The 18,142-nt window shown below is 33.9% G+C and overlaps 1 protein-coding gene across 2 annotated transcripts in view; it reads left to right on the plus strand.

Moving 5' to 3' along the window:
• Positions 1-18,142, plus strand: part of Csmd3 (CUB and Sushi multiple domains 3) — a 976,611-nt gene that overhangs the window by 345,940 nt on the left and 612,529 nt on the right. The window contains exon 7 of one of the 2 annotated variants that reach the window (XM_041637611.1): positions 103-414. The exons of the other annotated variant lie outside the window; for it this stretch is intronic. Coding sequence (XP_041493545.1) covers positions 103-414 — 312 coding nt within the window. The remainder of the gene's footprint in view (positions 1-102; positions 415-18,142) is intronic. 2 annotated transcript variants of the gene reach the window in all.

Consider the following 18,142-nt stretch of genomic DNA (forward strand, 5'->3'; position numbering starts at 1 on the left):
ATTATCCTTAAGGTAATAGTAGAAATATAATTTATTAAACTTATCAAAATCCTATAAACTTCAAAAGAAAAAGTTAGCATCTAGTGCTACTGTGTCCCACAGGTTCTTCTCCATTGACCCACACTACCTCCACTGGTGAGTTAGAGGAGCATATCAGGACTGCCACTGGTGCTCTTGCTGTTGCTAGCACACCTGCAGAGGTTACTGCATCCAGGGCTACAGCTGTCAGCAGCCATAGACTTTCCGAGGAGCAGCGAGTGCAAGAGACAAGTCTCAGAGATTCAGGTCTGGATCACAACACATCCAACGACCAGCTCTCTCCTCATCCAGCAGACACACAAAGTACAAGGAGAAGACCACGAAATGCTGAACAGATAGAAAGAACTAAAGAACTTGCAGGTGTTACTCATAGAGGTATCGATGTTATTTTCCTTGTGCCCATTTAGTTACAGACAAAGTTATACTTGGTGATGCTTCCAATTAGAGAAGGCGTTGAAAGAGAGCCCAGGTGTAGAGAATGAAGTAAACAATTTGTCTCTCAGATGGCTTCCTCTATTTCTTATAGTTTTGCCGAATTAAAAAAATTAATTTGGTGTAGAAGAACAATGTAGATAATAAGAGCTGAATTATAATAATTTGGAAGTATAGAAATTAAAAAAACATACATCAAAGTACAATGAAAATTATTTAGTGGGAGGGTTAAAAGTAGTAGGGATAGCACAAATGAGGGATAAATACCTGTTTTTCTTACCATAACATTCAATTTTGAGAAAAAAAATCAGAATACAATTTTCTATAAATAATTGCATATATATGAAGACACAGAAGGTATACTCCATAAGAATTTTAAATATTTGCATAAAATTTAAAAGTCTTATTTAGTATTATTTAGTACTTAAGAAAATTAAATATCTGAAGAAAAAGGAACTAAATCTGATGTTATTTTATGCTTCATGATGCTATTCTTTATTAATCATTGCCTGACATATATAAATCGTTTTGTTTTAATTTTCAAAAAGTAACAGCAATGGGTGATATTAAGAGTCAAAAATAACAATTAATTTAGATTGTATTTTTAAGAAAGAGTAAATTGTAAAATTTACATATTGTAAAATTTCACCTCAATTAATACAGTCAACTTTTCAAAAGTTGCAGAAAACAGGAAACAGATTTTTAGGTTTCTAAACAATATAATGCTTAAAAACAGAGAAAAAACTCGAAGTAGTATCAAAAATAAAAAGATCATTTCTATCAAGATATGGATGATTGGAAAAATATATCTATTGAACACATTGAAAATATAATAGATGTTACATCCCATTTTCCTTCTTAGACTCACAGATGTTCTTTCATCTGCGTGTGGTGTATGTAGTGTGCCTGTGTGTGTTTTATGCAGATCATGATATATGCCCTTTTTTTTTCCATTTTTTATTGAGAAAAGGAGAAAAAAAAACAAAACAAGTTTCCACCTCCTCCCAGCCTCCCATTTCCCTCCCCCTCCTCCCACCCTTCTCCCCCTCCTCCCACACTTCTCCCCCTCCCCCCACTCCTCTCCCCCTCCCTCTCCAGTCCAAAGAGCAGTCAGGGTTCCCTGCCCTGTGGTAAGTCCTAGGTCCTCCCCTCTCCGTCCATTTCTAGGAAGGTGAACATCCAAACTGGCTAGGCTCCCACAAAGCCAGCACATTACGTAGGTTCAAAACCCGTGCCATTGTCCTTGGCTTCTCATCAGCCCTCATTGTTCGCCATGCTCAGAGAGTCCAGTTTTATCCCATGCTTTTTCAGTCACAGTCCAGCTGGCCTTGGTGAGCTCCCAATAGATCAGCTCCACTGTCTCAGTGGGTGGGTGCACTTAAGATATATGCACTTTTTATCCTAGAAGTACTTGCAATGGTTCTTAAAATCATAATCTAAGTAAAATTTTAGCACATAGCAATTTCATCTAAAGCATTCTATTAAGATTATCCTTTTTCTCGATTCACATTTTCCCATGAATATTGCTACTCATAAGAGAAAAACATGATACTAAAATTATATTTAAGTCACCGCAAAATTCTTATTACTAGGAATAAAGTTAGCCATAAAGCTATATCACTCAAAAGAGGAAACAAGTTGACTTAAAGTTTGTTTCTCTATAAAAAGTTATGAAAATTAAGTTTTGCCAAAATTTACCAATACATTTTGTGAAAAAGTATAGATTTACAAATCAATAGTTTTTTTTTATACACTAGCATAGTTGCTACTCAGATTTAAAATTGAAAACTCAGTAAATACTGACAGTAAATATTTGTTGAAAACTGGTTGCTTATATAAAGTAAATCTATTCATATAAATTTTAACGTCAAGATGTTTACCTTGATAGATTTGAAGTCATGTATCAGCTGCTGTCGGAATGTTTTAGTGGTGTTTAAAAGACTTGTTTCCTTTCTATGTTTATTTTTAAATGATGATTCTATACAGGACTCTATGAAAAATATTCTTCATGATTTTTATGTTGCCACAATAGAGAAAAGATTATGCAGACGGCATTTAAATGTTCTTTTATTAATTATTATTTTCATCCATTTAGTTATCATATTTGTACCAAATTGAATTCAATTATACTGGTTCTACTGTTAACTCCAGTATCTAAAAACATATCTGATTCTGTTTATCCATTGAATTTGTTAGCTTTAGAAAAATGGCACACATTAGCCATGAATATTCCTTTAAACGTGCATCACTCCTATTATCCCATGGGAATCACAGTTTTGACAAGCCCTAAAATAACAGCTACATTTTCTGACATTAAACAGTTTTCAGTGATATGATTCCTAGCAGGTATAAATATCTAAATTGGGGTTGGTGGATGTCAAAGGCTTGGTCTTTGAAAAAAATATTCTTCTGGTTCATACTAAACACCCGAGTACTTCCTGAGAAATTGAATGTTAATGGAGCCATGTATTACATGTCATCTGCCTTCAAAAAGTTCTTCCTACTAGTTCATAGAGAAAACTGGTGTATTGAAATTTTATACAATGTTAGAAACAGGTTATTGAGTGTATGTGTATCATTGAAATGAGAATTAATACAATCCAAACCGTTCACATTCTTCTCCATTCTCTATAGTTTCCTTTATAGGACAGCCCCTATCAGGCCCAAACTTAGTGATGGGATGGAAACCCATAAGCTGAATATTACTTCAATCTCAAAATTTATCTCCTGAAACTCTCACAAACACTGCAGCTTGCTTTCTTTCTTTTTCCTTCCTTCCTTCCTTCCTTCCTTCCTTCCTTCGTTTCTTCTCTCCCTCTCTTTCTTTCATTGTCTTTTTACTGTAATATGATTTGTATTCGAGTTTGGCTAACACACCATGCTTTGCTTCTTATCAACTTTAAATGATTTATTTATTCATAAATGATTTATTTTATTATTATGATTGTAATATAATTACACTGTTTTCCACTTTCCCCTTTTCTTCTTTCTAACTCTGTCATAGGCCACTTCCTGTACTTTTTCAAATTCATAACATTTTTGTTAATTGATATATATATATACTTACATGTGCAATACATATATATTTCTAAATACATAATACATACACACACACATATATATATATATATACATTCATACATAAACACATAACATATACACACCTTACAGTGAATTCTTGTTCCTGTCTTTTACTGTCATTTTAGACTTTCTTTTAAAAGATTTTTTTTTTTTTTACAATGTGACGGGGCTCTGCAACTTCTCATCCTTCATTTGCATAGATGATTATAATTTCATCTCCTGATATGAAACTGTCATCTCTAGAAACATTAAACTATCTAAGCATAACTTGCTTTTGGGATGTGTAGGTAAATCCTAACCATAGGTAAATCCTAACCATAGGATTTACCTTGTGTATTCTTAGAAACTCTTAGGATACAATGTTCCAAGAAACTATCCTCGTTCTTCTTCACTGCATTGACTTTTACTAGTGTAGTTTGGTACCATGTATGTATCCAGAAAATGTCTGTTAAAATAAAAATTAAATATACACTTAAATTGGTAAAATTAAAATGATTATTGCTCATTATACTGCCATAACAATGGTTCCTTTTTTTAAAAAAAAACACACTTTTTATTTTCTCACTATTTTAACTATTTTGTTAAAAATAAATGTAATAAAGAAAATAATATTCCCATGAAACCACACTCATATTGTGCTAATTTCTGTATGGCTTCAAATTCCAAATGTCTAAGAATGAAAAGCCTTATGACAGGTTTTGTACATATTTTCAAAACAAAAATATACCTTTAATTAAACAGGAATGAATTATAAAGTCAATCAATTTTATTTTAACAAATCCAGAGATGGTACAGTGCATGCTATTTAGCTGAGGTTGAATTATGCCCTAGAGCATAAACATTGGAAAGTTTCGTGTAGTGTAGTTTTCAGTGTTCATAAATTAATGATGTTTAGTACTAGAATACTTTTCTATCTCTCGTTACCTTTTTGTATGCCTATTGCAATTAATTTATTTTGGTAAATTTAAAAATCATTAGTAGATATTTGTATATCCTTTTACAACTGTTCGAATAAAATGAAGTATCTTTAGTTAGAATGCATGGTACTTAAAAACACAGCAAGACTCAAAAGAAAAGCTGAAATTTGGTAATGGACACTTGGTTGTAGGGGACTTAAGTGCATATATATATATATATATATATATATATATATATATTTGTGAAAAGTTAAGTTTCCTGTTGCTATGTCCATTTTTATAAATAATAGTTTTTTTAATTAATGGATAGTTTACAAATAGTTATTTATCAATCATCATTATACACTCTCCCTAGGAACAAATTCCAAATGCTTTTCCTACGTAATCAAGTGTACTTTCAGATTAATATAAGTAACAGAAAGTCTATGGGAGCACTGAATTCAAAGCACAGAAATCTACTTTGAGATATCATTCTGTTCTCCTTGTTAAGCTTTCTGATTTAAAATAATGAGTTTGAGACCATTGCCACAACAAATAAACAAATAAATATTCCTGCTGCCTTAGAGGAATATATTTTAAAAAAAAAATAGGAAAAACGATTTCAGACTAAGTTTTTAACATACGCTAGTTGTTTTATTATTATCATGACATTTAAATCTGTAGAATTTTAATGAACAGTATGTGATCAGTACAGTCCATGCCACAGACTAGTGCACCATCTCTAGTGTTTATTTACCCTGCCATCCCCAAACATCTCCTCCTTTCTAATTTACCCTGTCAATCACTGGTATCTGGCTAAGTAGTCTCTCTATATATTTGAAATAACTGAAATTTAACTTAAGAAACATTTTCCTTGCAGTATTTTAAAAGACACTGAAGCAAGTGCATGAAAGTCAAAACTCAAGTCAAATGGAATTCATTCTTGAACTGATACTAGAAGATAGATTAGGAGTTGACAGTTTGGAATTGTGTTACCTTAGGTGCACCTATAAGAAATACTCTCAGTGGATATTTGTGATGAATAGAAGTATAAATCCAAAACCAGTTTAAAATTGCCAAACTGTGTTTAAAGGAAGATACTATTAATGTAAATAAACTAAAATATGTGATATTTTATTAAAAATTCATATATTTTAATTAAAATATCATTTAAATAGTCACAAATAAATATTATTAGAATTATTTAATTTGATTATAAGATACATTTTGAAATTATTTCTTAGTATATATACACAATTCTCTGTAGAACTAACTCTAAACCACTATGAACTAAAGAAAAACAACTAAGAATTTACCTCAATGAAAGCTTAAATATGTAACTATATAAAACACACAATATCTGCTTTTTTCTTCATTTATTTAAATCTCAGATAATGTATTATTACACTATAATTTTATAGATTACCTTTTGGAGAGGCTAAAGGAGAATCTAGAACTCATATCAACTGAGTACTATTCATTCATTCTCATTAATTTATTCAGTATTCATTTTTGAGATTATAGATTATACAGAATATAAGACTGTATAAGATTAACATTTTAAATAGAATTTAATAATAGATCATAGAAATACTTGGGTATTTTTTTTAACTTGAAAAATGTTATATATTTAACTTGGCATTAAAATGATATATTTTTCCCCAAGAACCATTCTTCCAAGAAAGTACAAATGACACGGTTCCCTTTCCCTGGATACATTGGTGTGTAGACTGAACCCCGTGGTCCTTTTGTCAGATCTTCAAGGTTCAGACGGGATAGTTTCTGCTGCCTTCAGAGAATAGTTGCTGGCAGGCCACAGGTATACAGAGAAGGAAAAATCGGGGGCAGTTTTGCATCTACCCTCAGAGCATGCTCCTGACATTGGGTTCTGCGTCTGGCTGACAGTTTTGAAGTCTGATGATATACACCTATACTCTGTAGGCGGCATAATAACCAGGCTAGCTCAATATGAAACAGCAATTTTTTTTCCATTTTTTTTCCATTTTTTTATTGAGAAAAGAAGAAAAAAAAACAAGTTTCCACCTCCTCCCAGCCTCCCATTTCCCTCCCCCTTCTCCCACCCTTCTCCCCCTCCTCCCACCCTTCTCCCCCTCCCCCCACTCCTCTCCCCCTCCCTCTCCAGTCCAAAGAGCAGTCAGGGTTCCCTGCCCTGTGGTAAGTCCTAGGTCCTCCACTCTCCGTCCATTTCTAGGAAGGTGAACATCCAAACTGGCTAGGCTCCCACAAAGCCAGCACATTACGTAGGTTCAAAACCCCGTGCCATTGTCCTTGGCTTCTCATCAGCCCTCATTGTTCGCCATGCTCAGAGAGTCCAGTTTTATCCCATGCTTTTTCAGCCACAGTCCAGCTGGTCTTGGTGAGCTCCCAATAGATCAGCTCCACTGTCTCAGTGGGTGGGTGCACCCCTCTTGGTCCCGACTTCTTTGCTCATGTTCTCCCTCCTGCTCCTCATTGGGACCTTGGGAGCTCAGTCCAGTGCTCCAGTGTGGGTCTCTGTCTCTATCTCCATCCATCACCAGATGAAGGTTCTATGATGATATGCAATATTCGTCAGTATTGCTATAGGATAGGGTCATTTCAGGTTCCCTATCCTCAGCTGCCCAAGGAACTAACTGGGGACCTTGGCTTGGGCACCTGGGAGCCACTCTAGGTTCAAGTCTCTTGCAAACTCTAAGGTGGCTCCCTTAACTAAGAATTGTGCTTCCGTGCTCCCCTATCCAACCTTCCTTTATCCCAATCCTCCTTTTTCCCCAAGTTCCCCCCATTCTCCCCTTCTCCCTTTTCTCTCCCCATCTCCCCTTACCCCCATCCCACCCCACCCCCAAGATCTCAATTTTCTCCCCGGCCATTTTGTCTACTTCCCATAGCCAAGAGGACAACTATATGTTTTTCCTTTGGTTAACCTTCTTACTTAGCTTCTTTGGGATCACCAATTGTAGACTCCGTGACCCTTGTTTATGGCTAGAAACCAATTATGAGTGAGTACATCCCATATTCATCTTTTTGGGTCTGGGTTACCTCACTCAGGATAGTGTTTTCTATTTCCATCCATTTGCATGCAAAATTCGAGAAGTCATTGTTTTTTACCGCAGCGTAGTACTCTAATGTGTAGATATTCCACACTTTCTTCATCCATTCTTCCATTGAAGGGCATCTAGGTTGTTTCCAGGTTCTGGCTATTACAAATAATACTGCTATAAACATAGTTGAACAAATGCTCTTGTCATATGATCGGGCATCTCTTGGGTTTATTCCCAGGAGTGGTATCAGAATATAAGACTGTATAAGATTAACATTTTAAATAGAATTTAATAATAGATCATAGAAATACTTGGGTATTTTTGAACAAGAAAATTTTTGATCAGCCATACCATAGTAACAATAAATTCGACATATAACAGCATTCATTCACTTTATTATATTTTTAGAGACTATAACATAATGATATCTATTTTTTCATATAAAGGTAATTAATGTCATTTCTTAAGGAATATTCTAGATCACTCTAACTTTTATAATGAAAATATCTGTATCTTTAACCAAGGGTGTTGTCTCTACAAAGACAGAATGATCATTAGTCTTTTTTGAACTTCCTAGTATAAATTAACAAGATGACTTCAACAATGTGTGGAGTGAAATATTTGTACAAGGTTTCTAGACATCGCCAATGTTGGCTTTGCAGAGAACAGTGACTCTTTCACAGTTCACTTAACAATAGTGTTTCATATCCATAGAGTGTTATATGTTTATAAAATTATTGTTCGTTGTCTATCGCTGAGGATGACTATGAAGCAGACTTACTAACAAAACTAAAGCTGAAAAGAAAATACAGTTTAAATATCACTCTCTCGATTAAAAAAAAAAAGGCTACTTTTATTTTAGTTTTAAGAGAAATATGCTGATTTAAGCATCATATTCACTGAGTTAAGCAATTACATTAAAAACAAACAGAAATTTTTACTTGTAACTTGCATTTCAAGTAAGTTCTTAAAAACTTATATAAGATTCAAATAAAATCTTCAAGCACCTGGCATTTTTTAAAAATTATTTAAAGTAGATTCTTTTCTCATACTACACATGCAAACATGGTTTATCCAACCTCCACTCTTTCTAGCCTACCCCCGCATCCCCCCCACACACAAATACACCTGCTCCCTCTCTATTTCCTCTTCAGAAAACACCATATTTTCTAAAAACAGACAGATAAGACAAATAATATCCAGTAAGACAAGAAAAAAGTCCTATGAAAGCTGGACAAGGCAATCTAGAAGGAGGAAAAGAGTCTCAGTTGTAGGCAAAAGAGCCAGAAATGCACCATTCCCACTATTAGAAGTCACAAAAGAACACCCAGCGTAACAATGTTAGCAGAAAAGCAGAGTTCTTGGTTCAGACCTAAGTAGGTCCAGGGCTTGCAGTTTATATCTCTGTGAGGCCAGACTCCCGAACACAGGAACTTAAAAAGACAGGTCTATTTAGTGAAAGGGTTTGATATAATACAAAGCTTTAGCATCTTTATTAAGACAGACCATCATCTGTGTCAAATAATTATTTGATGCTAAAGATGTGCATGCCATTAAATTATATGATCTCTTGTAAATATACTTTAAATACTTTCAGGTAATTAGTAGTGTTTTCATATGTTTTGCTAACTTTGATTAGGTTTGCTATGGTTTAACTCTCATTGGCATCATCACATTGATAAATTTACTTTATAAATTATTTGACTAAGTTTTGATGGATACGGAGTAATGTCCATCCAAGAATCAGTTAGTAAACTTTTATTGCAAGTTTTACTTATTGCCAATTATGGGATGATGTCATTGGGATGAATATTAGATATTAACTGAATTTTCAAGAAAAAAGTTGCATGGATAAAGTGGTACAGAAAGAGGATTTGTCAATTATAAGAAAAGGAAAACTCAAAAATGATTAAACATCTAGATGAAGATGAGTGTAAATGATCTGTCCTGTGTGATGTCTCTTGTGTGATGTGTCTTAGTGTTGGAACAAAAGTTAAGAGAAAATTTGTGTGAGGAAGTCTATTCTAGCATTTTTAAAATCATATAGCAGCTGTTTTTGCATACTCTTAATTCACAATGTGAGAAATAAAATGTTCGGACAGATTGTGGTGAGATAGCTGGGTGAGTAAAAAGCTTACAGTCCCTGGGTTTAATGAGCAGAAAACACATGGTGGAAGTAGATAGAAAATTTCTCCAAATTTTCAACTGACATAAAAATGCTCACTAGGGCACACTCGTGTGCAAGTGTACACACACACACACACACACACACACTCACACACACCAATCAATAAGCTGGCAAGTGTAAAATATCAGATTTCCAAAGTCAGGGTGAAGAAGAGACAAACTGTATATTCCAAAAGCATTTCAAATAATCCTTCCATAATGCAAGATTATAGTCCTTTTTTTATTCTGAAATTGTTTGCGACATCTGATAATATCACATATTAATTTACATCTCATTCATCATGCTCTGTTTGTCTTGGTTGTTGAGATAATATGTGCTTATTTTCCCAATATTTAAATTAATAACTGTTTTACAAACAAGAATGGAAGAGGTTATTGCTATCATTACAAAAGTCTAAGAATTTACTCTGTGTTTGTCTCATGTGTATAAAATCAGCTTTGTGTGCATTTTCCTCGGGCCCAATAACATCTGTGCCTAAAATTCCCCAAACTGTCTAGTTAGGATTCAACTGTAGCTTTTCTTTTAGGACAGATTATTCCTAAGGCTCAATTAGACTGGTTTTTCTACTTTCTTCACTACTATGTTCCACTATATTTAATTACCTATTCGTTTACTTAAACTTATTTTTTGAACATATAATTTATTTGATTTTCATCTTTCTAGTTTTCTATTCATTTTCAGTCAATTTCACTGTTTTTTTTTCTTTTATCTGCTGCATACTCGTTCCCTCTTTTTCCTCCTTTCCATTATTTTCTTTCCACTTTTCTTTCTTTATATAAAATATATAGTACTGAAGAAAAGTGAAAAAAAAACCCTTCTTCATTAAGTTCACAATAGACATGAAAAAGGCATTGGGTGATAACGTGCTAGTTATAGATGCTGTGCTGAAATCATAACTGAGCTGCATGAGAAAGGCTGGCCCTTTTGACTTGGGAAACGAGTGAAGGCCTGATGGAGTAACTGAAAATGAGACCTCAAGAACACAAATGAGACCACGGTCATAGAATCGCTCTGCACTGCCCTCGAAACAAAGTGAAAAATAAAGCAAAGTCTGAGCTCGTGCATCACCTAGTGTTTGAGTCTCAGTTGAGGGAAAACAAAAAGTAACATTTAGTATTCCTGGCATCAGCACACAAAAGGAGAATAGCATAGATGAGGTGGATTATGGGGAGTAATTGAATATTTGGCCTGAAACATCCATTAAAAGAATCTAATTAATTGGCAGCAGAATTAAATGGGAGATAATATAATCTAATGGAAAAGTAACAGCCAGGAGGTGGTGTTTCATGACTTAACTCCAGCACTGTGGAGGTAGAGGTCAGCAGGTGAATGAATACCTGTGAGTTCAAGGCCTGCCTAGTCTACAGAGTGAGTTTCAGCCTTTCAGGAATACAGAGGGAAAACCAGGACTTACACACACGCACACACACACACACACACACACACACACACACACACACACGCAGAGAGAGAGAGAGAGAGAGAGAGAGAGAGAGAGAGAGAGAATAGAAAAATTTTCATGCGATTTAAGTAAATGAGAAAAACAGACTTATAAATATCCAAAAGTCCAAATAACAGTTACTAGTGACTTGGCTCCTACATATAAGTCTAGGGTTCTCAAAATTCAGTGTGGATCGATTTTCAAACTGGTGTGTTCCAAGGGAGGAGGTGACTTGAAAGTGTTGAACTGCTGTCTGTTCTTCTAAATTTCAACGTTTAAGGTTCTGGTGGGGGATATTTAATAGGAATATGATTATCATGTGGAGACAGAAACATATACCAGTACTACTCTGTCAACTTGTTCCGAGATCGTGTCCTCAGTTAAAATATTATAACATTGGTAAAATAGGATCATGCTGTACTCATGACAATAATCCAGGTAGTCCATTGTAATTTTATAAGAAAATAAGTTTGCAAATTGATGAATAGTGATACTATTGTAGTCAAATTTTAGTGTATAGTTTTGAATTTTATCTTACATTCTCCACCTGCAGACATTGTTTTTAATGTGCTATTATGTTTAAACAAAAAAGAAATGAAGAAATACTTTTCCATCTCTTAACATGGTTTAAAATAATAAAAGGCTAACTTATAGATTATAACAAAATATGATGACAATACACAAAAAATGCTATCATACTAATGTACTCAATACACATATAAATCTTGTATTTTTGTAGTCAAAATGCTTTCACTTGCTTGAGTTCCCAGGTCATATCTTCTGATACTGAATAACATCAATTTTAAAACAATTTGAAAGCATAAATTACAAAGGAGGGAGAATGAATAACAAAAATTCAGTCTATATATTATTTTTTTGTAATATAAGTCTACTTGGTATTTTGAATACAAAAAGTTTGATACTAGTATAGTAAAATACATGTAACAAACAGTATTGTCAATTTTTGGATAGCATTTCCTAAAAATATTTATCTTTTTTTCTTTTTCTTATTTTTTTTTCTCTTGCCATTTTCTGTATGCATTTTTATGTGGAAAATTGTGTTCTGTGTTGTTTTGTGATGATCTAAAATTCTATGCTTAGAACCATCCTGATATCTTATTTAAACACATAATTGCAGACTGTATATTAAGCCCATCTTCTGTTCTATTTTCTTGTTTCATCATGTTTATGATATTATCAAAGAAACATCATTCATCACACTAAACATGTTCTTGTATTTCTAATGTCTTCAAATTTGCTTAGAAAATGATGCTTTGGGTGAAATAAAAGAAAAAATGTTTACGTGCGTTTTAAAGTTGTCACATAAACTATTCTGTCAATGGAACTTCTGACAGTATTAGGTAGTGAAAGTTATTTCATTTGAAGATGAATACTTTGTGGTATTAATTTTAATATTGTTATCCAGTGTTACTTATAACTCAAAGCATGCACTTGATTTATGCCGAATTTATTATTTTGGACAAACCACCTTTTTATATATCTTAGAGGAGGACTTTAGGGTTGACTACATTACTGAAATAACTCCATTTTCTCAAAAAATGCTCTTTTTTACTGGCACTATATTTAGGTTTTTGTACACCTCAATATACTCAATAATAATTAATTCTTTTGATTTGATTGGCTTATTTTTATATTAGCGTACAATTTGTTGCTTTGTATAAAATAGGCAAAAATGGGAGATAATAGTGTTTGATGAATTGATCGTAGAAAAATGGGTTCCTGGGAATGGCTGTGAATGAATATAACCCAGCACTGGGGAGGTTGAGACAGGAGGGTTTGTTGAGGATTGTTTAGTTATTTTCCTCGAAAGTGGAAAACCTAGCCATTCTCTGTCTCAAAAGTAAAATGTACAATTAAGGTAGTCTCCAATGTGATTATAGGAGAAGGTCAGTTCAGGCACTCTCTTCACTATTGCTTGGAGTTTTAGCAGGGGTCATCTTTGAGGATTCCTGGGATATTCCCTGGCAGGAGGTTTCTCCTTAACCCCAAAATGGCTCCCTCTATCAAGATGTCGCTTTCATTACCCCCCCCCCCCCCTTCCTGCTGCCCCAACTCGACCAACCTGAAACCTCATGTTCAGAGAGCCTTTTTATTCAGTAACAGATGAAATCAGATGCCGAGATCCATAGTCAAGTGCTGGACTGAACTCCAGAAGTCCAGTTGAAGAGAGGGTAGAGGGATTACAAGAACAATGGGAGCAAAGATATGACAGAGGAATTCAAAGAGAGACATGACCTGAGCTCTTGGGAGCTCACCGACTCTTAACTCCCAACGTACAGGTAGGGAGCCTGCATGGGACAAACACAGGCTCTCTGCATGTAGGTGACAAATATCTATTTGTGGAACCCCTAGCAGTAAGATCAGGACCTGTCCTTGGAGCATAAATTGGCTTTTTTTGAATCCTATTCCCCTTGAAAGGAGGCTTCGCCCTTCCCTATTTCAGAGGGAGGTTCTTGGTCCTGCCTCAACTTAAGGTGGAAAACTATGTGGAATCTGATGCAAGGCCTGCTAATTTCTGTAGGAAAAAGGAGTGGATGGGTGGTGGGGATAGACAGGAGAAGGGGCCAGGGAAAGGGAACAGAGGAGGAAGGGGAAAGTGGGAAAAAATGTAGAACACACAATTAAATCTTAATAAATTGAAGAAGCTAACCTTAGACAAGAAATTAAAATATGTATGTTTTACTTCTTCTCAAACAGTTACCAGCTTCTTCTCAAACTGTCACCAGACACTAATTTACCTGTGAAAAAGGTGGTCACTAACACATGCCATGTATTTTTTTTTTCTTGGTAAAATATACAAAATGACTTGAATCTCCACTGATGCTTGAAATTGATACCAAAGAGACATTTCTGCCTTTTAAAGTAGAGGAAAACAGTCCTGTGTTAAAGACATTTTTATCGTCTTCAGAATTATTTCAAGGCATTTCACCCATTTTGCAACAAGCTGCCATTCTTGCATGCAGTTCTCAGAGCATATGGCAGTCCTTCTGTGAACAGAGTGAAGTCACACGGTTTCTCTTTACACTCTTCAGGAGAGCAGAGCAGTGTGGTGTTGAGTTTGGTTATGCGTTGTGTAGTGTATTCTTCCCTTCACGATTACATCATCCGTATTCTGAATCATGGGAGATTGCTTTTAATGCAGATGCTTGGACTTTCCACAAAATGTTCTCTTCAAAATGGTATTTCTTCATCATATCAGTAGAGGTTTTATGTAACACAAATTTCCGGAATTATTATATTCAGTTACTTAGTGAGTTTTGTGCTTTTTCTTTAGGTATAAGCTTATAATAAAGCTAGTGAAAGTATGATCAGGTTTTCTAGACTTTTCCATTAGGAAGAAATGAGACCAGTGGTTTTCCTAAAAAGAATAGATAATTAATACAATTTCATGTAACAGTTATATTTTCACCACATTTTATATTTTTAAAACAAACTTCCATATTACAGAACAGCAAACACAAGATAATGTTTTGTGCTGTAAGAAAATAACTAGTGTATTTGTGTAATGGGTGCTAAATTATGTGAAGTTGCTAAAATATATTAGTATAAAATGTAAATAAAAAGTAGATATTATTAATTATTTAAAATTCATATCATCAAGTAACAAGAAATAACAATTGGAAAAGAGTAAATAATGATTGGAAATAATAATTTTATCATAATTCAAAGTGTTGTCTGACTACATAGACTATTGTTATTCTGTATTTAGATAAAGGTGTCAGTGGTAGCACGGAGGTTTGAGAGTCAGTTCTTTCATTCAGCCATCTACTCAGCATCCTTTATTTCCATGTCTGTATAAAGGGAATAATAATTATTATGTAGATTCTTGCTTGTTTGATTTTAAAAAGGCACCGCCATCTTCTTGATCCTGTATAAAGAAAAAATATATTCTAGTAATATAAAAACCTTATTTCTTGAAGAAAGTTAAATTGAACTTATTAAGAAAAAAGTAGGACACTTATTTTTAATTGTTCATTGGCTTTTATTGCCCAAGACAATTGACTGCTGATAAAATGTATTAGTAGCAAAGATATTTAGATATTCCTATTGTTGTATCTATAATCATATCAAAATAGATTGTAACATTAATTCAAATCAATCATTTGCTAGAATATATTTTTTCTTGAGTTTTGCCATCAATTCAATCTTTCCAACTTTGATGTGGCAAAGACATTTAATTATCATTTTTTTAATTATCATTTAATTGGATCTATCCTTGTGAATTCTTTATTCTTTTTGAGAATAAGATTTCTATAGGAGAGTGCAGTTGTGTGGTCTTCATCTTCAAAACATTTTCTAAGAAGCTAGTAACCCCCTAATAGCAGGATAATTATTAGTTACTATTTTTTTCTTTATGATATCATTTGAAATATTCCATATATATATATATATATATATATATATATATATGGTTCTCAATTATCATATTTTACTCAGTACTCAGGTACTCATCTAGATTTATTAGGAAGGAAAATAACATTATACTAATTTAAGAAGAAGCCCTGTATAGTAAATATTTCTAAGTATATTAGTTTAAAGTTTTCTCAGGTGTTGATTCCAGTGCTGTCATCTAGAATAGCAGAAACCAAGCTGTTACTCCTAATTTAAAGGATAGAGACAATGTACATTAAACAGCGTGCTAAATCACAGACTGTCTGAAAGAACAAGGGAGCTTCACCTTTCAACTTAGCCAGCTCAAGCCAATAGCATGCTGTGAAACTCATAAGTGTGCCGATTTTGCTTTCCATTCTCTTTGCATCCTCCTATTACATTGTTCAGATTTTGAGTGAATCTGTTGATCAAGTTCATATTTAAACAGTAGATATTTATAATATTCACCTGGGAGTCTTGTTCAACTGTTTATTTACATCTTCACATATTTGTAGGATAACTTGGGGATCTGTTTTACAGATTGAAGAGTGATACAACTGCATAGCAAAGATAGAGCCAGTTCAGATTAACCTTGGCAGAGAAAAAGGAGAAAAGTAACAGAGACCCAGGAAGGACAGGACCGGAAATAGAATGTATATGTAATTAAATTGTTGCTTGATGCCCAAATACACAAACAGCTGCATAGCTTTGTGGTAAAGGAAACCATGCAAGCACATCTTTATTTGCCTTCAACAGAATGCAGCTTTGTGTTGCAAAGTCTTCCAATGTAATGTATGTAGGTAACATGAGAAGCGAAATCTCAAGGATTAACAATAATGGTTCACCTTAACGTAGTCTCCTTTCCTGCTCCTCCTTAAATTTACAATTCTTCACTACATTGTTGAAAATTGCAGTGGTGGAATACACTCCTCTGTGTGTAGTTTGAAGAGAGCATTCACTGTAGTCACTAGCTTTCAAACAATTGTTGCTTTTTCTTCTTTTTAGACACTCTAGTGAATATATGTATCTTTGCAATGTACAGTATGGAAAAAATAGGTAACGGAATATTAGCTTACCTTGATTAAGAACATACTAAGGCTACCAATTTCATGTTAAATATCCTTCAAATATTCCAGTGAAATTTATTAACAGAACTGAAACTATAAGCAAAATAAATAGTCACTGAACCATTTGTGTTCAAGAGAATGTACCAACCAAGAAAGCTTAAAATGCATTAAATAAAATCATAATGTTAAATTATAAAACACAGTTAAAAGTTCCTGAATATGAAGCTGTTGGAAAGTAGGGGTTGAAAACTTAATTAAATTAAAAGGTTAAAGCATTTCTAGAGTGTGGCAAGTATGGGTATGCTCTAGCAATGGTAATTTCACATATGGTGACTTTCTTATACCGACTAGAAGAATCCCTAGAGAGAACATAAAATCCCATCTTTTACATGTAGTGCTGACATTTTACAGCGCACCGTAGTTGTAAGACCTGCTACGCCAAGCACTGAGAATGCATCTGCTGTTATCTGGGAAAGTGTTAGGGATTCCTGAATTGGCTCCATTTTTAGGAAGAAAGGAAGGTCACAGATAAATTTTAGAGTATTTTCCCATAATTAGTCATGTAAATTTTAGCCATTTATTTAAACTCTATCCTGTCTTTTGAACAAAAAGTAACACATTTAGTTCTTCCTACAAGACCTGCAAATTTAACCAGATTTGTTTTTTCTATATTTAGTAAAATAAGAAAATTCTTTGTAAAGTTGAACATGCTTTCAGTTCTGAAAAAGAAAACCTTCTACTGATTAGTTATTCAAAACTGGGTAAAAAGTTCCAATCCCATTTTATAATGGGGTGTTTAGCTTTGAGTTCTTAAAGACTTGTCATGAGGGTAGCTGGCGTCATGTTAAGGGGCTGTTTCATATGTTTGTATAATTTATTTTGATTATATGCAGAGGACATTTCCACACATTCCTACAGAACTTACTCTTTTTGTCAAAGGTCTGGGGAGGTATCTGACTTGGTATAAAACTGAAATTTGCACTATAAATCACAAAGAAAATAGGTAATAAATTAAATATCATGTCATTTTAGTATAAAAGGCATAATCCAAAATCATTGAGACACTGGGAACTATCACAAATAGTATTTACCTGAGATTGCAAAACTTTAAAAAAATTTGCAAATAACAATCCTAGAAGCTAACATTACTCGTATGGGTTTTAAGGTTGCAGGTCAGCATAAACAGGATTTAGCAATCTGAGAAACACATTGGAATGCTTGAGTCATAGCCAACAACTTTAGCAGTTTCCAACAGATTACATTAAGGATTTGCGTGTCTCTATCACGTAAAATCAAGCTATGATCTCTGTACTTCAACATACTTAGCTTCAGTACACAGTTCACATTAAATGGTGCCCATCACTACTTTTCTATATACAAAGTTTCTCTCTATTTTTACACATTTCAAAATGCAGTGCTTTGGCATGATTCAAGCATGCATCTTTAGGATATCCCTGACTTTTCTACTAGGTTTTCCCTATATATATACCGGAAACTATTTAATTGGTGCTTATTTCTTAGCACTTAAAAGATAGACAAAGAAAAAATGTTATACCAAGAAATTT

This window comes from Microtus oregoni, unplaced genomic scaffold (genome assembly GCF_018167655.1).
Source record: "Microtus oregoni isolate MIOR12 unplaced genomic scaffold, Mior012 000053F_ref0000044, whole genome shotgun sequence".
Classification (NCBI taxonomy): Eukaryota; Metazoa; Chordata; class Mammalia; order Rodentia; family Cricetidae; genus Microtus; species Microtus oregoni.